The sequence below is a fragment of the Ranitomeya imitator genome, chromosome 2 (assembly GCF_032444005.1).
Source record: "Ranitomeya imitator isolate aRanImi1 chromosome 2, aRanImi1.pri, whole genome shotgun sequence".
NCBI classification, from domain to species: Eukaryota; Metazoa; Chordata; class Amphibia; order Anura; family Dendrobatidae; genus Ranitomeya; species Ranitomeya imitator.
In genome coordinates this window covers 95127609-95151539 of record NC_091283.1, presented here as the reverse complement: position 1 = coordinate 95151539, position 23931 = coordinate 95127609, and the positions used below count along the sequence as shown (strand labels likewise).

At 40.5% G+C, this 23931-nt stretch overlaps 1 protein-coding gene across 3 annotated transcripts in view; it reads right to left on the bottom strand.

Moving 5' to 3' along the window:
* AFF2 (ALF transcription elongation factor 2) overlaps window positions 1-23931 on the bottom strand; it is a 792369-nt gene that overhangs the window by 195798 nt on the left and 572640 nt on the right. For all 3 annotated transcript variants that reach the window (XM_069747042.1, XM_069747043.1, XM_069747044.1), the window contains one exon: window positions 6718-6755. In XM_069747042.1, the coding sequence (XP_069603143.1) occupies window positions 6718-6755 (38 nt within the window). The remainder of the gene's footprint in view (window positions 1-6717; window positions 6756-23931) is intronic.

The window sequence follows — 23931 nt, the reverse complement described above, 5'->3', positions numbered from 1 at the left end:
TTATCTCCTCTTCCCACAATCGCAAACAAGATTTCTCTTGCGTATCACCGCTACTCTGGAACTCTCTACCACAACATATCAGACTCTCGCCTACCATCGAAACCTTCAAAAAGAACCTGAAGACCTACCTCTTCTGGCAAGCCTACAACCTGCAGTAACCACCGATCGACCAAACCACTGCACGACCAGCTCTATCCTCACGTACTGTATTCTCACCCATCCCTTGTAGATTGTGAGCCCTCACGGGCAGGGTCCTCTCTCCTCCTGTACCAGTTGTGACTTGTATTGTTCAAGATTATTGTACCTGTTTTTATTATGTATACCCCTCCTCACATGTAAAGCACCATGGAATAAATGGCGCTATAATAATACATAATAATAACAGCTCAAAACATCCAAATTACCCTGATCAAAAGTTTACATACCCCATTTCTTAACACCATGCATTGCCCCCTCTAACATCAATGACAGCGTGAAGTCTTTTCTGGTAGTTGTGGATGAGGTTCTTTATTTTCATGGATTGGAAAAGCTGCCCAATCTTCTTGGCAAAAAGCCTCCAGTTCCTGTAAATTCCTGGGCTGTCTAGAATGAACTGCACACTTGAGATGTCCCCAGAGTGGCTCAATGATATTGAGGTCGGGAAACAGAGATAGCCACTTCACAACCTTCACTTTGTTCTGCTGTAGCCAATGACAGGTCGACTTGGCCTTGTGTTTTGGATCATTGACATGTTGGAACGTCCAAGTACGTCCCATGCGCAGCAGTATTTGCTGATAACATGATGCATTGATCTTTCCTTCAACTTTGACCAAGTTTCCTGTGCCTTTGTAGCTCACACATAAAAAAAAAACCATCAGCGTTCCACCTCCATGCTTTACAGTAGGAATGGTGTTCCTTTCATCATAGGCCTTGATGACCTCTCTCCAAATGTAAAGTTTATGGTTGTGGCCAAAAAGTTCAATTTTGGTCTCATCACTGCAAATTACCTTGCTCCAGAAGTTTTGAGGCTTGTCTCTGTGCTGTTTTGCATATTGTAGGCGAGATACTTTGTGGCATTTGTACAGTAATGGCTTTCTTCTGTCGACTCGACCATGAAGCCCATTTTTCTTCAAGTTCCTTCTTTATTCTGCATCTTGAAACAGCCACACTGCTAGTTTTCAGAGACTTCAGTATTTCAGCTTATGTTATATGTGGGTTCTTCTTTGCATCCCAAACAATTTTCCTGGCAGTTGTGGACAACATGTTTGTTGGTCTACCTGACCAGGGTTTTGTTTTAACAAAGCCCCTGATTTTCCATTTGTTAATCACAGTTTGAACGCTGCTGACTGGCATTAGCAATTCCTTAGATATCTTTTTGTATCCCTTTCCTGTATTATACAGTTCAACTACCTTTTCCTGTAGATCCGTTGACAGTTCTTTTGCTTTCTCCATGACTCACAATCTGGAAGCGTCAGTGGCTGGATGAGAGTTGCAAGAGTCTGTCTGGATAACAGAAACTCACTCCGCCTATATGCACACACTGATTACAAGCAAACAGGTCACAGGTGAGGATGTTACCTTTAGTAGCCAGTCAAACCCATTTAGGTCAATGCATGTTATCAGGCCAAAATCACCAGGGTATGTAAACTTTGGGATGTTTTTGGTTGTCAATATAATTTAAAAAGAGAAAACACAGTAGTTTGAAAATAAATGGCTTCACCCAACCACTAGCCATGAGTGGAGAAAAAGTTAGTGTTGTCATTCATATTCTCTGAAAAAAAGGCCAAAAATGCAAAAATTTAGCCGGGAAATGTAAACTTTTGAGCACAACTGTATGGACAGTTACTTAAGTCTCTGCTTCAGAATTCTGCAGCTTCTTCAGGGTTACTGCTGACACTCTGATTAATGCCCTCCTTGCCCGGGCTGAGAGTTTTAGTGGACTGCCAACTCTTGGCAGTTTTGTTGTGGTGCCATGTTCTTTCCCTTTGATGATAATCGATTTGATGGTGCTTTAGATAATTATAAGAGGTAGAGATTTTTTTTATAACCCAATCCTGATGTCATGCTCAGACACGGATAAGTTTGATGGATGACACAGTATATAGGTAGGGAGCGAGGGATGGGACACCTCCTGACACCAACCTGCTCCTGTCTCTAAGCTCCCCTAATGCCCTATGCGGGTCCTTCTCCCAACCACCTCACGTGCCTACTCCGACCATCACCTCTACTCACCCTGGCTAGTGCACTAGCAGGCGAAGACACTAGCCTCACCAAGGCAGATGGTAACACACAGGTGAAGAGACAAACGGGAAAGGCAAAAAGAAAAATACTCAGCTCAGGGTATACTACTAAGCTCCAGAGCAGCAGCAGAGCAAATGGCACCAGGAATCAGAACTCAAACAGCAGCAACACCACCATTATAAGAGAGCTCCGCTCTTTTTGGTTGGTCTGCATTGAAGAACTCTATAACAGGCTAACAGCTGATGGGTCATGTGACTATTTAAAGGGAGGTGGGAGTAATTACCAACCAACGTCAGCTGACCAGTCTAAAAGAACTACCAGCAAGAGACTGACATTAACTGTTGCTGGACCAAAAGGAATCACTTAATGATTCATGACACCTGACTTGTAATTCTCAACAGCTTTGTTCCTGGCTTATTTAGAGATCTCCTTGTTCTTCATGGTGTGGTTTGGTTAGCAGTGCCTCTTGTTAATGGAGATGCAGCCTCTGCGGCCTTTCAGAAAAGGTATGTATGTACTGACAGGCCATGTGACACTTAGACTGCACACAGGTGGACTTCCTCATGTGACTTATGACAATAATTGCTTTCACCAGAAAGTTTTAGAGGCTTCATAGCAAAATATGTGAATGTATATGCAAATGCCGACTTTTAGTTATTTGATCCCATAAATTTAATTTATGCCTATATTTTTATCACTAAACTAACTTGGACTATTTAGGGATGATGCATCACGCACAAATCAGATTGCAAAAATATTTAAGCACAGTTTTTAAAGTATCAAAATAAGTAAAAAGCCAAGGGGGTGAATACTTTTGCAAGCCACTGTAGAGAGGAAAATGATCACACTGTGTATTGTATTAGTCTCTGTAGTTACTAGGCATTAAATGCACAGATTACAGGTTAGGCAGCTCATCACATGCCATTTGTTTAGTCATTTTCAATTTTAACAAGTGTAAAAGTGTAATTCTCTAAATGCAAATGGTTTTGGCAAACAGCCCCGTGCTAATATGTTGCACTGAATGTAAGTGCCACTGACAGCTGTTTCGTTTGGGGAGAAGGCATAGATGTCATTACAGTTAAAACGTTCCAGCCTGCATTTAGATATACATTTTACACTAAATTGAAGCGTCCATTTACTGGCTTCTTTTCTTTGTCATACTTCTCCTACACAGAATAACTCTTTGCGGACTGATTTCAGGGCATTATTGCTAAACTAGATGGTGGCCCGATTCTAACGCATCGGGTATTCTAGAATATGCATGTCCACATAGTATATTGCCCAGTCACATAGTATATTGCCCAGTCACGTAGTATATTGCCTAGCCACGTAGTATATTTCCCAGCCACGTAGTATATTGCCCAGCCACGTAGTATATTGCACAGCCACATAGTATATTGCACAGCCACGTAGTATATTGCCCAGCCACGTAGTATATTGCCCAGCCACGTAGTATATTGCCCAGTCACGTAGTATATTGCCCAGTCACATACTATATTGCCCAGCCACGTAGTATATTGCCCAGTCACGTACTATATTGCCCAGCCACGTAGTATATGGCCCAGTCACGTAGTATATTGCCCAGTCACATACTATATTGCCCAGCCACGTAGTATATTGCCCAGTCACGTACTATATTGCCCAGCCACGTAGTATATTGCCCAGTCACGTACTATATTGCCCAGCCACGTAGTATATGGCCCAGTCACGTAGTATATTGCCCAGTCATGTACTATATTGCCACGTAGTATAAAGACTTAAAATAAAAAATAAACATATACTCACCTTCCGAAAGCCCGTTGAAGTCCTGCTATACTCACTCTCTGCCGCCTTTCCCGCTCCTCGGGATGCTCCAGTGACTGCTCCATTGCAAGCGGCAGCTTCCGGTCCCAGGGCTGGTATGAGCGCAGGACCTGTGACGACGTCATAGTCACATGACCGTGACGTCATGGCAGGTCCTTGTCGCATACAATCCTTGCCACCGGAACCTGCTGCTTGCATGGAGCGGTCACCGGAGCGTCCCGAGGAGCGGGAAAGGCGGCGGGTGGTGAGTATAGCAGGTTTTTTTTTTTTTATTATTTTTAGCATTACATATTTTTACTATTGATGCTGCATAGGCAGCATCAATAGTAAATAGTGGGGGACACACAGGGTTAATAGCAGCGATAACGGAGTGCGTTACACTGTGGCCTGTTACCGCTGCCATTAACCCTATGTGAGCGGTGACTGGAGGAGATTCTGGAGTGGGCGCCGAGCACTGACTGCAGGGGAGGGACTAATCGGACTGTGCCCGTCGCTGATTGGTCGCGGCAGCCATGACAGGCAGCTGCTGAGACCAATCAGCGACGCGGGATTTCCGGGACAGAAAGACGGAAGTACCCCTTAGACAATTATATATATAGATTTCATCTTATGCAGCATTTGTACATTTGTCCTATTGTACTTGTTTATTTGTGAATTTCTTGTATGTATTCAATTTACTAATTAAAAGTAATGGCAGTAGGTTTACCTACCCGATCTTACAATGTGACATGCCAAACAACAAACACAACTAAGAAAATTAAGGTCTGATCAGCCTCCATTGGTCCCAACCGGTTCCTCTAGCTGTATTACATGTATTGCACACAGGTGGACTGCCTTTCACTAAGCATGTGACTTATGAAAGTAATTGCTTGCACCAGAAATTTTAGGGGTTTCATAGCAAAATTGTGAATACATATGCACATGTCAATTTTTTGTTATTTGATCCCATAAATTTAATTTTTCTCACTTCACCAGCTTAGACTATTTGGTGTTGATGGATCACACACAAATCAGATTTCAAAAATATTTCAACACAGGTTGTCCTGTAACAAAATAGGTAAAAAGCCAAGGGGGTGAATACTTTTGAAAGCCACTGTACTTAGCATTTCAAGGACACATGCACACTAACCATTTTAAAGAATGTGTTTTGGTTTCTTTAAGTCTTTCACTTTGTCATCTGTCCCAATGGAATGAAAAGATTCCATTTTTCAGTTTTGCCATTATTGGAATTCACAAAACATAGTAGTTTTGGTTTAAAAATTGTTTAATTTTTAATGAAATTTCTGAGGTAGAAAGTTTTGAGAAAGAGATTATCTAGATATGGCAACCATGACAAAAAAATCTAAGAACTGGAACATACAGTATAGTTGGAATTTCTATATTCAAAATTCTTTTAGGACTTGAAAACACTTCACTATACAGTATATCCATGGTCATTCGAGACAATTTTCCACTGTAAGGGCTCGTACACGACCACTTAAATTGGACGAGTGCTATCTGGTTTTGATGGATAACACTCGTACCCATGTTATTCTATGGAGCTGTGACCCGAATGGTCAGAGGAAAAATTGGTGACATGTCTGATTTTGATCTGAGTGTCAGATCAAAATTAGCAATGCAAGTCTGTGGGTTCGTGGAAAACATCGGACCACACTTGGATAACATCTGAGTGTGTTTGACTTTCACAAACTGACTGAATAGAGATGGTGGACAAACTTTTTTGTTTCTCAGCACCTAAGAGAAAAACAGGTCCTACTCTGATCAAACTCTGATCAGAGTCCTGACTAGCACAATTAGACCGTTTCCCTTGAATGGAGAGAAAACGGTTGTGAGACCCAAACTCGAGACGTATTACCCTAATATGTGATACATCTTGCTGCGTTCCGATAAGATTTGAGTTTATTTTCCTCCTCTTCAATTTTCTTTATATTTTTATTTTATTGTGACGGGTTCATATTTGACAAGTAAAACGTAAAATCACAAATAAAAAAGTGGCGTATACCTGCCTTTCTGTAACTTTCTATGGTAACTTTTTCATGTTTTGGTCTTCCTTTCAAAAATTAATAAACGACAAAGACTTCACAGGGCAACCTGGAAGTTGGTGTTTCCCAGCCGATGGAGTCCCAGAGGTTGAGGGACTATTTATACATGAAGACAGAGTAACATTGTACGAATCCCCCAATGTCCTAACGTGTCATCTCTCTTTGGGGGAAGGCGTCTGAAGAGTGAACGATTTTCAACACACTATCGTCTGTTTCTATGGTGCATTAGCTCCCGCCAGGGAGGTCTGGCAGAGACTTACTTATTACTGCCCATGTAGAACACTTGTACGCTAATTCATAATGAGTGTGCATGTGAAGGTTGGCAGATATAGCTCTCAGCTGATGTGTATGGGCAGCTTCACTGTTGAGATGGTTGTTCCAATTTTAAAAATTCTTTAGTATATATGCAAGATGATAAGTCCCATAGGTAAACTATATAATCATAATATACAGTAAGTAGGAGGTAAGAGGTAAAATGCTAAGCAAATAAATGAATGTTTTACACCATAGTCTTAACTTGAATGAAAAACTAGCTACATATTGATGGCATCAACAGCTACTTTATTTCCAGTTTTCTTTGGTGGCCTTTATTGTACCAGCTTTCTCATTCACGTGAATAGTATGGTTTGAGAAATGTAAAATATTTTCTTACTTTACAGGATTACTTCTCAGCTTGTTTTTTTCACTGGCCTGTAAAAAAAAATGAAATTGAAATGATTAATTTGTTAAATAAAATAGTCTTAAAATATAATATACAATATCATCAGCTGTGGACCAAACAGCAGACCCGGCATACAAAGCAGATATTCACCCAGATGAGAAATAACTTACACTATCCTACACAGAGTCTAGAGGTCAGTAAATAACGTGCACATGTTATGTGTAATAATGATGTTGTATAATTTAACAAGATGGAAAAAGTAGCACAAATAGAGCAGATTAAAAAAAATTAAAAATAGGACTTGCAACTCAAAAGACACATTAGGGACTGTTCACATCACATTTTTTTTATATATATTTTGTGATTACACCAGAAAGGCTTCCAAAAAACAAACTAAACATTTCCACAGAGCTCTTTCCCACTGGATGGTAGATGTCAGTAAAATGCAATAGAAAAGGTATGGACTAGTACAGTAATCTATGATACTCCATCTCGCTTAGTCCAATATAAAAAAAAGCCATATTAAGGCCCTGATTCATTATTGCATTTACATCTGTTTTTTGTCAAGTTTTAGTGTTTTGCGTCTTTTTTTTGTTTGCAGCAAATTTATCTCTCCATTTGTGGCTTGTTTAAAGTCCATTTTATATGGGCTTTGCCTGTTTCTGTTTGCTACTGTAGGCGTCATTTGGGGGTTTCAATATGTGTTTAACGGATTTATCATTTGCAACTTTTAGAAAAATTACAAAACTTGTTGTAAATGTACTAGATGTGAATCCAGCACAAGGACAAAATAAAATACTTTATCCAACATTGCACCCCCATTTCTCTGCCTCATTCACCTACTCAACTTCTCACTCATCCTACCCTTTAACACCTACCCCAGAGTAATGCCACAATCAAGATGGCTACAGCATTTTATCCTAAGTCAAATTGCAAGACTCCTTAAAGGGTTGATTGTGACTTGTAGGATCGCTACTACCAACAGGTGGTGCTATAGAATTTAAGTCCTCTTTCTCTCTGAAGAGGCAATTTGCATACCCCTCAATAAGCATTTGTTACCTGATCCTTCAGTGATCTGGCATGTCTTGTCTTCAGTAAGGGATCATGTAGACATCTGTGGATCTCGATCCAAAAACAGATGGCAATGCACGGTTTATTGGCAAATCTCTTGACTCAAACTCAACAACCTCACTGGCATTAATGACAATATCTAGTTCAGTTCGTGAGACCATCGGTCAGTCTGTGCATTACGATCCGTGCACGGACTAAAGGTACCGTCACATTAAGCAACGCTGCAGCAACATAGACAACGATGCCGATCGCTGCAGCGTCGCTGTTTAGGTCGTTGTGTGGTCGCTGGAGAGCTGTCACACAGACAGCTCTCCAGCGACCAACGATGCCGAAGTCCCCTGATAACCAGGGTAAACATCGGGTTACTAAGCGCAGAGCCGTGCTTAGTAACCCGATGTTTACCCTGGTTACCATTGAAAATGAAAAAAAAACACTACATACTTACATTCCGGTGTCTGTCGCGTCCCCCGCCTTCAGCTTCCCTGCACTGTGTAAGCGCCGGCCGTAAAGCAGAGCAGTGACGTCACTGCTGTGCTGTGCTTTACGGCCGGCCAGCACTGACACAGTGCAGGGAAGCTGACGGCGAGGGACGCGACAGACAACGGAATGTAAGTATGTAGTGTTTTTTTTTTTTACATTTACAATGGTAACCAGGGTAAATATCGGGTTACTAAGCGCGGCCCTGCGCTTAGTAACCCGATGTTTACCCTGGCTACAAGTGAAGACATCGCTGAATCGGCGTCATGCCGATTCAGCGATGTCAGCGGGTGATCCAGCGACAAAATAAAGTTCTGGCCTTCTAGCTCCGACCAGCGATCTCACAGCAGGATCCTGATCGCTGCTGCGTGTCAAACACAACGATATCGCTATCCAGGACGCTGCAACGTCACGGATCGCTATCGTTATCATTCTAAAGTCGCTCAGTGTGAAGGTACCTTTAGATCCACTAACATATACCTGAGCTCTAAGAATGATAATCAGTTTTATGGGACTGTGTTATAGTGAATAATTCGTTCTGGAATTAAGGGTGAGAATAAATGGCTCAAAAATGAAAAAGAAGCATATTTCTCTGATAAGATGCATGGTAAAGTTTTATATTGTTTTGTACTACTGAAACAACCATGACCAGTTAAAGAGGACCTTTTACTAGATTATTTCATTTAAACAGAGTAGGCTCCTCCAATTGTTGCAATTCCATTGATTCTAGGACAGATTTTATTTTTCTTCTGTGCTCCTGCATTCCAAGATTTTCCTCTTTGGTAAACTTCTCTTGTACCAACTGGGCATACACAGCAAAACTTTTCTGGGGGTGTTTGCTTTTTCTCCTCTAATGTTGGCCAATCAAAACACAGCGACGCCCCCCAAAAAGTTCTACGCTTAGTTGGTTGAAAAGTAAATTTGCACCTTTATTTCCCAGCTGCATAACATACGAATGGAGGGACACAGAAAAAAAATGAAAACTGTCCCAGAATCAGTGGAACAACTAAATTAACTGAAAGGATCTCAAGAACCATCAGTATAAATAGTGTAAAACCTTTGACTGTGGACAGTATTTTGCTAATGGGTTTATAGGAAAAAGCTAGAATTTTAGGGACAATACATTCACATAAGAGCATTGTGCTCCCTCATCTTCTTTGAGTTGTGGAACATGCTGTGTTTTTTAGTTTTTTTAACTATGTAAAATGTAGATGTTTGGAATAGTGTAACAGTTCCAATTCCACCGAAGAAAATGTATTCAAGTGCCACAAAAAATGTATAATCACCGACCAAAAAGCACCATATTAGCAACACTCCTAATAAAACTTAACTTTTAATATACACTATAATAAGAAACAAATAAACAAACCATACACATGGCCATAAAAACAATAAGTTTTCTTAAGGGTATTACTAATATCGTGCTTTTTGGTCGGTGATGTAACAGTTCCACACAAAAAGCAATTTGAGATCTCATTTTTAATATTCAGCTTTTTAATATTTTTTCACGATTCCCTTCTACAAAATTATTTTCTGTTACCAGCTTCCGCGAAATCACCTTTTACAAACACTTATTATTTAAATTCATATTTATGGATAAGACTACAATTATCTTTTATTGCACTTCAAAATGGTGAAAAGGCAAAAAACAGCAATATAAATTCCCTTATACTTATAGTTTATTGGCACTTCAATGCAAAGTAATTTTCTTGTAAAGTACTTAAAAGCAGAAATTGACAGTGCTAAAACACTAAAACACTCCGTTATATAAACTGCCTTGTGGATGTGGCTGGTGGTCTGCCCAACTCCCACTGAGACGTGTCATAAAATTACCAAGGTTATTAGCATACTGATTCCTTCCTCATGACAAGTGATCCTACACCACAATAAATGAACTGTAGAGGTTAATGCTAAAAAATTCAGCTCTTCTCTTTCAAAGTAAAACAAAAAAAAAATCTTACAAAGAAAACCAACTACACTATTATCCTGGCAGATAATGAAATGTGAACAGGTTGATGGATTGAAACAGACCATAGTGCTTGTCTATAATGGTAATAAAGCTGATCAGATCTGGTGGGAGATATAATTCATAATCTATTATTTAAAAACAAGTCAACTCTGATCAATGGAAATCTGGTTAGTTGAGTATTCTCAGTCATTCATAATTTATTGCAGATTTAACAATTAGCAAAATGTGTTTGCCATTATTTCTACGGCTGCCATGGTAACTTATGTCTACTTCCATGTAAAGGGACCAATCTCTATGGGCGATCTTTCTTAAATTAAAGGTTTCACCCATTTGATTGAATAATGCACAAAAAATACGATCAAGACCCAATTTGTGTCTTGTTCATATTTTTTGTGAATTATTCAAAAAGTAATCTATAATTTTAATTGGATCTGCAAGCCATGTGCAGACCCCAGGCAGCAGCCGAAGGAGTAGTGTGGGACGGGGCTCCGGCAGTGAGTGAATGGGTGTCCCTGCCGGGGAGGGAAGCTGCGTGCAGGGATGCCACTGCTATAGAATATATGCACGCTCACCACTCAAGACCCCATTGCTGAAGGAAAAGCATGTTCAAGTGTGTTTAAAGTTTGCTCAACAACATTAAGACAAGCCTGTGAAATACTGGGAGAATACAGTCTATTCAGATAAGACCAAAATTGAATTCTTTGGATGTCAAAATAAGCACCATGTTTGGAGGCCAAAATGCACTGCATATCACCCCAAAAACAACATACCGTACCAAAAGTGGAGATTGGAACTGGGAACATCATGGTGTGCGGCTGTTTTTCAGAATAAGTCACTGGCAAATTTCATGTCACTGAAGGAAGGATGAATGGACATTCTTGATAAAAAAATCTGCTGCCATCTACCATTATGATGAAGTTGAAACGAGTGTGAATATTTCAGCAAGACAATGATTCCAAACACACAGCCAAGGAATCTCTCAATTGGTTCCAGAGAAAGAAAATAAAGCTGCTAGAATGGCCCAGGCAATAACCTGACTTGAGTCCAAGAGAAAATGTATTGAAGGAACTAAAGCACACAGTTCAAAGAAGGAGCCAAAGGAACCTTCAGCTTTTGAAAAGTGTCTGTGTGGAAAAATGGGCCAACATCCCACCCGAGCAATGCATGCAACTAGTTTCTCCATACAGGAGGCATCTTCGAGCTGTCATCACCAACAATACTTTTGAACCAAGTATTATTTAAATTTCAGCAAGCGTATTCAAAACACTTTCCATGTGTCATTTCTCATAATTACACATAACAATTTATGGACATCTATGGTTTGATTTCTTTGCCTGTGTGGATTGGGTGGGTTGTTACTGACATCTGGTGAGAATTTGATGTCAATTGCTCCTTTAGAAATATATATATTTATTAATTATACCTGAATGGTCTTGTTTTAAAAATTGATCTAGGGGTACACAATCCCTTTAAGAAAATCTCACCAGCACACCATGTCTCCTAATTTGTCAAGGTACAGAATAACACAGGTTGTCATAAACCATCAATATACATCAGAACCGTCAGTGACAGGGATTTCCATTGCTCCATTGAAAAGCCCTGTTGTGATAATAGCATTTTATTCGAGATTCACCCATGATGCAATTCCAAGACCGCTCTTATCATCAATGCAATACAATTTATGGACATGACACATTTCCTCACATGAGATTTCATTATGTATTACATTATGTATTTCCGAGAGAGAAACGGTTGACTTAACCTTACATTAGATAGAGCTGTATTACATTTTGTACCGTCTTTCTCTCATCAACGCCATAAAACTACTATGAATGATGGCTGTAAATAAAGCAACAAAAAAGGATGATGAGAGCCTAAACACATAGTCTCCATAAAACAAATTCCAAATCTGTGTACGGCTTCTCCTCCCTTCCTCATAGCTGCAGGCGTTAACCTGGGATCCCTAGTGGGTAATCACTATCTGGATATGAAGGAGCTGGCGTCTCAATCTGCTCTCCTTAATCACATTTTTTTGCAGTTCTAGGGTTGACGAAAATCCTTAGCGCTTTTCTTTCCAAAACGCTGGTTTATTAGCTGATTGAATATGCAGCTTAATGACAAGGTCAGCTTTTAGAAAATTATGGTGGCACGAGGAAGGAGCCACAAGGCTTTATCACTCCATGTGGGAGACTATTAATATTTACTAACGGTGAAAAAAAAGGCCAAGTTATCGAAAAATGTTTGGATCAATTTTGTCTGGTGAAACTGTTGAAAGATAAAAAAACAAACAAACACCAAATCATCCAAATGAGTAAATTCCAGAGCCCTTCAGTTTGCCTTAGACACAGAGGCTAGGTCGAGTTTATTGCTGAACCCATTGATCTGTGTACAGTCCATTTATCATTCATGAAAAGAGCCAGTGATCTTCACAGTATATTAGAAGAAACAACTGAGATCATCTGTCAACGGGCCTCTTATTTCTGTTTCCCTCTCCACAGGGACCGCATCTCCTTCGATTCTTCTTGAATTAAAATGTTGCTAAGCAACACAGCTGGGGGCACCGGCGGTAGAATAGCTTCAGTCTATCAAACTGTTTAAGCAGCTGGAGTTTTCACTGGTGAATTTTTTTTTCCCCTGAACAATCATGCATAATTATGGAACACAAGCCATATTCCAATACCCCGGAATATCACATATGTTTAATGTAAAATGGGACAAAAAACCTTTTTTCACATGCAAATGTGAGGTGAAATTTGCCATCATCATTGCTGGATGCTCTCCAATGGCTTATTTGGAGCTGTCATTTCCCAGAAATTAGGGCTCCCGCTAAAGCATCATGGGATGCATTTGTATGAAGCTGTCCAGCAGAATAATCCAAAGTGCTGTCATTTCGATTCTTTTGTCTAAAATCATACGGCAATGTCTAGGCAGTTCATAAACTATTACTATATGAAATAATAATATATAGAATAATAATATAAAGTAAAAAGTTCCCTTCTACATAATATATTAATGAATATGATCTTTACTTTGTAGGGAAATTAATTGTATTACTGTTTAATGTGAGATTTGATTCAAACTACATAATGTTAGGGGTCGAGTTCCTGCCTCTGCACAGGGGGAATCTCGGGCCATATCTGCTGCGGTCTCCCATTCTTCTCCTGCCGCAGTGGAGCCTGCTCAGCGGAGACGTTGGTCCCAGCATCTTGCTCAGTCCCACTCTGTACAAAGAGTTACTGCTGCTTTTCCTGCTTCTGCCATTGAAGCCAGTGCTGGGCAGCAGCGAGCAGACGCATCTAGGACTAAGTCCTGCTTTTCTCGTTCTGAGCATTCCCAGAGTAAGATCTCTCAGTGGAGATCGAGGGTCACATGGTCAGATACTGCAGCTAAGTCCATTGGTCCTTTCAGGAAGGTCCTGTAGGTGCTCTGGCTTTGTGGCAGCCTCTCATTGGTCCTTCTAGGAAGGTCTTGTACTTGCTGCAGCTATATAAGGCTCGCATGGCCACACGGCCATGCACTAGTATCAATCCAAATATGTGCTTTGTGCCAGTATGGTTATGCATGAATGTGTTCAGGGACCCGGCTGAAATAAGCCCCTAGAATACCGGCACCTCCGGTGAGATTGTGTGAACGTATTCAGGGACCCGGCTGAAATAAGCCCCTAGAATACCGGCACCTCCGGTGAGGAGATTGTGTGTGTGCATAACCACTGACTGCTATCAGTTCGGCAGTAAGCTTGTGCTCCTGTGAGGGTAACAGGGCGCAGTGCTTTCCTCTCACGGCTGCTCTGTGAGGTAAAAGAGCTAGTCTATACCGCCAAACAGTGCCACCATTCACTATCAGCAGGTTCTTCCTGCACAGTGGACCCCGGGCTGCGAATGCACCATTTATAATAAACATCTATTTTTACTCAGTGCGTTCCACTAGCCTTAACACATAATCCTTTCACATTTATAAAGAGCCTCCCAAAAAAATAATCCAGGTGTTTTGTTTGCCTCATATACTGGTAGCCATCAGTGAGCTTTCAGAGTGGTCATATAATGTACATGTACCAAATGTATTTGGTTCCTTTACTCCTTAAAGGGTTATTCTCAATTTTTGTCTTGAGCACCAGTATAGCTCAAGCTTGTTGCTGGTGAGGCAGGCACTTTACTTCTTTGGTGATGTTTCTAGATTTTTGCCCTACTGATAAGCTTATGCTACAATGACATATTAATAGTCTGTCAGTGGCTTGTACTGAAGTGTACACTGTTATCACTATATTTTCATATAGATATAACAACAGCACCTTTGAACAAGTACATGACTGGGAAAGTGAGAGCAGTGATTAGGAAAACTGCTCTGGAAAATGTTGATGCTGGGGTCTGGTGATTTTGCAGGAATGATAGGAACAGCATGGTAAGGAACGGACAGGATGAGGGAAATGAAAAGCTAACTTCTCTATAGAAATGAATGGGCTGGAGAGAAGTGGCTGGCATCTCAAGAGTTAACTCATCACTTTGGAATTTATCTCTTGCACATACTCAACCAGGTTCTGGTGGTCACTCTCTTTGGAAACAAGCTGTATACTATGCAAGAAAAAAGTTTTCTTAGCAGTAGAATGACAGCAGATAGAAGAAAAAGAGGTCAATCACAATGTTGCTTATTGTCAATGCTGTAGAAAAAGACATGGACCACACATCGAAAAATAACACGTTGATCTAATGCCACTAGGCAGAACTTGAATAAAAAAAACAGCACAGGGGGTTCTTAGTTTAACATTCTGATTAGACTGTATGAAGTCCACTGCCACCTCACAGTGAACCTCCATGACGTGACAGTGGGCTTCGTACAGTCTGACCAGAATGTTAGTCTAAGAACCTCATATTCAGTTTTTTTACATTTTTGCCTAGTAGCATTAGATCAAAGTGTAATTTTTTGATGTGCAGTCCATATCTTTGTCTTCAGTATTGGCATTATCTTGCTTATTGTTATGTTCTCTAACTAAATAAAGCAATTTAATAACATGTTATGCCCATGTAATATCTCCTTCCCCACACAATTAGTTCTCTTGTTTCTTAACCTAGAAGTCAATCATTTATTTCAGAAGCCCTATAAGTTTCATATATTAAAATGTATTTACGAAGATAACTGGGTATACAATTTTGTGTATAAAACTATTCAAGTATTCTTACAAGTGTATTATTAACAGTGTATTCAACTATATTGTACTTTGTTTATTAAAATATATGAAAAATGTTTTAATATAACATAAAAACTACACACAGAATAAGAAAATAGCTGTTTATAGTCTTGTAATTTATTTCAGAAATCCAAACTAGTACTGTTTTCACAGGCTACTATGCTGTTACACAGTTTAATTTGTGTACTGCTTTCCTCTTTTTATACATCCCTTGTGCGAATCTCCTTCCGCTGGCACAGGCTCTGCTTCTCTGTGATATTTCTACACATCCCTTCTTACATATTAAGCTATAAGTTCACTCTTTTCTCAGTGCTTATGCTGCCTGTGTATGATTTATTTAAAATCCCTGCCCCATCTATGTCAGAAGCAGCATCACAGTCAGCTATGTGAAGAAGTTTTACAGACGCTGCATCCACAAAATAAGAGGAAACTTATAATAAAGATGATTTAAAATGTTGGTTCATATTGTGTTTGAAAACCAAGAGGAAAATTAAAAAAAAAAATATTAAAGGGAACCTATCACCTGAATTTGTCAGGACCAGTTTTTGGTTATATGGGCGGAGTTTTCGGGTGTTTGATTCACCCTTTCCTTACCCGCTGGCTGCATGCTTGCTGCAATATTGGATTGAAGTTCATTCTCTGTCCTCCGTAGTACACGCCTGCGCAAGTCAATCTTGCCTTGGGACATGGGAGATCTTTGTTTGATTTTAATGGGGAACAGTTCTGGTACCCAAACCGAACTTTGGACTAATGTTTGGTCAGGTACCAGAACGTGACCTCCCCCTGTCCGCTCATCTCTACTCTTGAAACTTTACATGTAAGAGAGAGCACAATGTCCTGTATACCTGACCAAGGTACAAGAACGTCATGTTCCATATGGTCTATGTATGTGATAGAGTCATGGACATTTACTTTTATCTTTAATTTAACAGAATAATAGCAAATCTGCTGAGACTATAACATAAAATATTATAGAATAAGCCATGGGCATAAAATCACAACATTATATTCTTTAGACTTTACAGAATAACTTTTCTCCCAAACTGACACAATCACCAGGATACAAAGAACAGAACACCTACTGGAACCCTGGAATCTCTCAAAATAAATCATCCCTGCCACGGATGTTAATGGTGCATTTTCAAGTCTAAATGAATAAACTTCCCAGTCCAATCAGAGTTATAAAAACACTGTGCCAAAGTCTGATGATGATTAACTGTGCAAAGGGGTCCGTTAGTTATACCATTTAGAAGACCGCAGTTTAGTCCATTAATGAGGAAAAATAAAGCACATTTACATTTAACGTACATTCTAGTGGCACTAGGAAAATACTGTAGATTGTGAGAATGTGGCTGCTGGCACTGAAATCATACAGGAATCATATTCTTTATGGGAATCTCTTTATATATGTGAATTCTTGGATATATAGATTATTGAAATTTAGACCACCATGACTGATAGCGATATTCATATTTTATATGCATACTTTTTAAATTAACCCCTCAACGCAAAATGACACATAAGCACATCAGCGCTGGGGTGCCTGTGTGTGGGAGGGGTTGGGAACCTTTCTCTCTCGCTTTTGTTAAAGAAGCCCTCCTCCCATCAAAATTGTTATCCGCTTAATATATTGAAATCACATATTATATAGCACTGTGTACTTACTCATCTTGCCTTTCAACCCAGCTAATGTTTCTCTTTTCTCTATGTAGAAACATGAAGTCTCTTTTACCTGCAAAAAAATCATTCTGTTCTTCAACTCCTGACCCAGCTGCTCCCTGCTACCCTCTACCAGGGAATTTTGCGGTTACATAGTTTATGGACCCCATATGTTGCTCCATACAGTATTATGGACCCAATATATTGCTCCATACAGCATAATGGGCCCCAAATGTTGCTCTATACCGTATTAGGGGCCCCATATATTGCTCTATGCGGTACAATGGGTCCCACATAACTCTACATACAGTATATTGGCCTAATATAATGTGTCAGAGAAAAATTGGCTCAATATATTGCTCCATACAGAATAATGAGCCCCATAAAATGCTCCATACAGTATAATGGGCCTCATATAATGCTCCATACAGTATAATGGGCCTCATATAATGCTCAATAGAGTATAATTGCCCCATATATAACTCCATACAGTCCATATAATGCTCCATACAGAATAATGGGCTCCATATATTGCTCCTTACAGAATAATGTGCACCACATATTGCTCCATACAGTATAATGGGCCCCATATAATGCCCAAACAGTATAATGGCCCCATATAATGCTCCATACACAGTAATAGGCACCATATATTGCTCCATACAGTATAATGGGTCCCATTTGATGCTCCACACAGTATACAAACCCCATATATTGCTACATACAGTATATAATAGCCTCATATATTGCTCCATTCAGTATAATGAGCCCCATCCATTGCTTTATACAGTATAATTACCCCATATGTTGCTCAATACAGTATATAATAGCCCCATATAATGCTCCATACAGAATAATGACCCCATATAATGCTCCATATAGGATAATGGGCCCCATATATTGTTGCATGCAGTATAATGGGTCCCATATAATGCTCCATGCAGTATATAATGGCCCCATATATTGCTCCATACAGTATGTAATTGCCCCATATAGTGCTCCATTCAATATAATGGCCCAATATAATGTTTCATACATTATAATAGGCCTCATGTAATGCTCCATACATAAAAAAAAAAAAAAATACTCACCTTTCCTGTTCCCAACTTCTCCAGTTTCCTCTGCTCTGGCCTCTTCAGCGTCTTCTGATTCTCTGCACTGCTCAGCACAGAAGGCACACTGTAGTGACGTCATTCCACCCTCTGCCCTGAGATGTCACACAGAGTCAGAAGATGCTAAAGAGACCAGAGCAGCGGGAACGGAGAGTGGTATTTGAGGGGGAGGCCGGTGCCAGCCCTTTCACGGAGCTCTCCAGACTCACAAGCCCCATAGCATGCCAATGTCCCTGACGGCAAGTGGGCCCCAGCATTTGCCCGGGTGTGCCGGGTGGTGGGCCAGTCCTGGGACTATGTGAGAAAAATGTCACTAACTGGCTAAAAATATGCCAACCCTACTGAGTTTGAAAAAAAAGTCCACAGAAACAAAAAGCAAGACAAATTAAAGAAAAAGTCACATTAATCAGTGCATGTTTTACAGCCTTGAATATTTTCTTTAGACTTGTAGCCAGACCACAAAAAAATGCAACAAAAAATGAAAAAAGCCACCCAAGAAAGCATTTTCCTCTCAAAAATGTGTAAAACTAACATCACTTGGCCAGTGACAACTCACAAAGTCTCATGGATTCCAGTACCACCTTTATGCTGATGACACTCAGATTTACCTCTCTGGCCCAGACGTCACCTCTCTGTTCTCCAGAATCTATCAGCCATATCCTCCTCCTCTCGCTTCCTCAAACTCAATGTGGACAAATCTGAACTCATCATCTTTCCTCCATCTCATAGATCTTCCTTACCTGACCTATGTATCACAATTAACAACATCAAGCCCTCCCCCGTTACCGAAGTTCGCTGCCTCGGAGTAATCCTTGACTCTGCTCTGTCCTTCAAACCACACATCCAAGCTCTTTCCACCTTGTGTCGTCTCCAGCTCAAAAATATCTCCAGAATCCATCCTTTCCTCAACCGTCAATCTACTAGAATGCTTGTGCATGCCCTCATCATCTCCCGCATTGACTACTGCAACATCCTTTTCTGTGGCCTCCCTGCTAACACCCTTGCATCTCTCCAGTCCATCCTTAACTCTGCTGTCCGACTAATTTATCTCTCTCCTCGCTATTCCTCCACTTCCCCCCTCTGCAAATCTCTTCACTGACTCCCATTCCCTCAGCGTATGCAGTTAAAAATTACTAATACTGACCTGCAAAGCCATCCATAACCTGTCTCCTCCATAGATCTGTGAACTAATCTCCCGATATCTTCCCTCGCGCAATCTCTGGTCCTCCCAAGAACTGCTTCTCTCCTCCACACTTAATCGCTCCTTACCAAACCGCCTCCAAGACTTCTCCAAATATCCCCTATCCTCTGGAATTTTTTGCCCCAATACGTCCGACTATCAACCACATTTGGGCCCTCCAGACGGAACCTGAAAACCCAACTCTTCAGGAAAGCTTACAGCCTGCACAGACGCCGTAGCCTCCTCCTCACTACCGGAGCTACAGCCTCACCAACACCGGAGCTGCTGCAACCCTCAAACTACTGTCTCCTTCCCCACCATTCTGTAGAATGTAAGCCCGCAAGGGCAGGGTCTTCGCCCCTCTGTATCAGTCTGTCACTGTTAGTTTGCTTACTGTGATATATGTAATTTGTATGTAACCCCTTCTCATGTACAGCACCATGGAATCAATGGTGCTATATAAATAAATACAAATAATAATAATAAATGTCCAAATGCATAGAACTTTGATTGCTTTCCCAAAAAGTTACTTTATCTTGAAGATGGAAATCTTTGTGGTTCAGTGCAGTCTAACGTATTGGTACGCTCAATAATACTGTCAAAATTGTAAAATCTGCACAGTGCATGACTTAATAATGCAGGAAATCCCACGTGAAATGTTAAACAGATGCGTGCTTGCTATAATGAACCTGCCCTATAAATATCCTTTGTGATGGTCAGCATGATTCACAGAGAAAAAAAAATCATTGAAACATTGCAGGCTGCTGATAACTCAAAACTTAAAAGACAGTTATTAAATAAAAAATGTCAATATTCATGTCTTTGCAAAAACATTTGAGACTGATTATGCTGTTTATATTGAAAGAAAGGTATGAAGTCTATATCTTTAGATCTTTTATTGAGCTGTGAGCCCGGCATCAATAGCTGCTGCTCAACTGTAAATGAAAATTGATTCCAGATCTAACCCCTCACTTACAGTGCTCATCTAATCCAAAGTAACCCTATTAAACAGCAAAGGAAAGCATATTTAATGGAATGCTTGGCACAGCCATAAATATCTCCAATGTGACAGAGACGCAAGCAATGCATCCTGCAGAAAATCTTTCTTACATTAAACAGGTTGGGAACAATTGGTAACGGCAAGCAGGAAATGTTAACTGATCCTGGAGAACTAGGTAACAGCAGGGCAAGGGAATAAAGACCAGTAAACGAAGGTATATATATATATACACACACACAGGGTGGGCCATTTATACGGATACACCTAAATAAAATGGGAATGGTTGGTGATATCAACTTCCTGTTTGTGGCACATTAGTATATGGGAGGGGGAAAACTTTTCAAGATGGGTGGTGAGTGGTGACCATGGCGTCCATTTTGAAGTTGGCCATTTTGGAACCAACTTTATTTTTTTCATTGGGAAGAGGGTCATGTGACACATTAAACTTATTGAGAATTTCACAAGAAAAACAATGGTGTGCTTGATTTTAACGTAACTTTATTCTTTCATGAGTTATTTACAAGTCTATGACCACTTATAAAATGTGTTCAAAGTGCTGCCCATTATGTTGGATTGTGAATGCAACCCTTTTCTCCCACTCTTGACACACTGATAGCAACATCTCAGAAGAAATGGTAGCACAGGTTTCCCAGTATCAGTTGTTTCCGATGTTGCACATCTTGTATCTTCACAGCATAGACAATTGCCTTCAAATGACCCCATAGATAAAAGTGTAATGGGGTCAGATCGGGAGACCTTGGTGGCCATTCAACTGGCCTACGACGACCAATTCAAAAAAGTTTCCTGGAAAGTGGATTGGTCGTCATGGGCCAGTTGAATGGCCACCAAGGTCTCTCAATATAAATTATATACCAAGGCTCCTAACTATAATATCCACTTTAGATGGCTGTTATAGCGTAGTGATTAAAGTGCACAACCACTAATATGAGAGACGAGTGTTCAAATCCTGGCTCTGCCCTGTTGAAAAGAATATACCAGTAGTGGTCCTTGGGCATGACTACTAACACTATAGTGCCTACTTCAATAAACATGAGTGTGTCACAAACAAAGCCAGTCATGCCGGCTCAGTTGGATTAACAAGGTCTGCATCAGATGTTGATGAATCAGGACAATCTGATAATAAATTGGCTACTGGAACAAACCATACATGGACAATGCAAGACAACCGGGATCTGATGAAATGCCACCATAACACCAGACCAAATGAGAGAGGATATATATATCCATCTCAAGTTGTGATAATAGCGTTCTCTTTATGACATTGAAACATTGGGTTGGGTAGCTTCTCATTCAGGTCTTGGGTCCATCCAGAGTTTCCTCATACGCTCCGTATGAGGAAACTCTGGATGGATACACAACCTGAATGAGAAGCTACCCAACCCAATGTTTCAATGTCATAAAGAGAACGCTATTATCACAACTTGAGATGGATCAACTGCATGGCAGATCCATCCCACATGAAGACCAACATGTGCAACCCCCTGAAAATCTTGATCCAATCCTGCAACTAGAGAGCACTGCAGTTGATCTCAAACAGAAGATCTTAGATAAACTAAATACCATCAATACCAGAGATTGACTGCCAAGGCTCAGCAAAGAAACACCACCTGTCTAGAAGATACCAATAGAGCACTTGCATCAATACCTACCACCACCATAACTTGAACTATGCTACTGCCTCAGAAATCATGGCAATGCTCGGCTAGTGCCCCCCTTAGAAAAGAAGATGGGAGACAAAGATCAAGGCGAGACAAAATACTAAGCAAATATTATATAACATAACTATATAACTAATACAACTAACCGAAATACAGAAGGGTATAAAGATCAAGAATAAGACCAAGGCCTGACCCCAACTGAATCCCTAGAGACTGCTAAACAAAGGCTCACAGAACTCGCTGCAAGACTAAGGAGATACACTAGAGAAACTGAGGCCAAGAAGATAAATGCTATGTTCTCCAAAGAACCATCCAAGGTGTACTCCCAACTATAGAGTAACAGTACAAAAGGCAGCAAATCCACTAATAGCAGAGACTGAACAATACTGGAAGAACATATGGGAGAAGGAAAAAACACACCACATCAGTGCAATGTGGCTGAAAGATCTGAGAAAGAAACACAGCAACCACCTAGAGCAAGAACCAGTCACCATTACAGAAGCAGACATGATCCACACCTAAGGGCTAAAGAAATTAACAGCGGTACATGAACGCATGGCAAAGCCGATGAATAGTGATGAGCGAATAGCATTGTTGCTCGGGTCTTCCCGAGCATACTCGGGTGATCTCCAAGTATTTGTTAGTGCTCGGAGATTTAGTTTTCATCGCCTCAGCTGCATGATTTATGGCTGCTAGACAGGCTGAATACATATGAGGAATGCCTGTTTGTTAGGGAATTCCCACATGTATTCAGGCTGTCCAGCAGCCGTAAATCATCCAGCTGAGGTGATGAAAACTAAATCTATAAAGCACTAATAAATACTCGAAGATCACCCGAGCATGCTCGGGGAGACCCGAGCAACAATGCTATTTTCTCATCACTGCCGATGAACCAATTGCTAGAAGCAGGCCACCACCCAGCTTGGCTAAAACAAGGAAGAACAGTGCAGATCACAAAGGATCTTCACAAAGGAACATTTCCAACTAACTACCGCCCAATAACCAGCCTTACAACAACATGGAAACTCCTGTCAGGCATCATAGCCACCAAGCTACAGAATCATATGAACCAGTACATGAATCCAGCTCAAAAAGGCATCAGGATCGACACCAGAGGCTCTAATCACCAGCTCCTGGTAAATATGTCAGTTGCTCAAGACTCAAGATCCAGACAAACCAATCTCGGCACAGCCTGGATTGACTACATGAAAGCCTATGACTCAATGCCACACACATGAATCTGTGAATGCTTGGCTCCTTACAATGTCAACAAGAAATTAAGAACCTTCCTCAGAAACTCAATGGGGCTATGGAGAATTACATTGGAAGTCAACTCAAGACAACTAGCACAACTGACCATCAAATGCGGCATATACGAAAGTGATGCACCACATTACTGTTCTGCATAGGCTTGAACCCACTCAGTCAGATAATTACAGAGTCTGGATATGGATACAAGTTCAAGAGTGGAAGCACCATCAGCCACCTCTTCTACATGGATGACATCTAGCTGTACACGAAAAACAAAAGAGAAATCATTTCACTGATCCATCTGAAAAGGAGCTACAGTGAAGCCATCGGGATGTCATTCAGACTAGAGAAGTGTGACTGGTTGGTAAAAAAGAGAGGCAAGATGTCAAAACTGATGGAGTGGAATTACCAGCAGGGCACAAAGCAGATGTATAGACATGCTATAAGTACCTCAAGATCTCACAGGGATAAGGTAACTATGGTGAGGAGGCAAGGAAAGCAGTAACATCCAAATACCATCAAATGGTAAGACAGGACCTGAAGAGCCATCTCAATGGGAAGAATAAAATATGTGCCATCAATACATATGTCCTGCCAGTTATCACATACCGTGCTGGCCAAATGA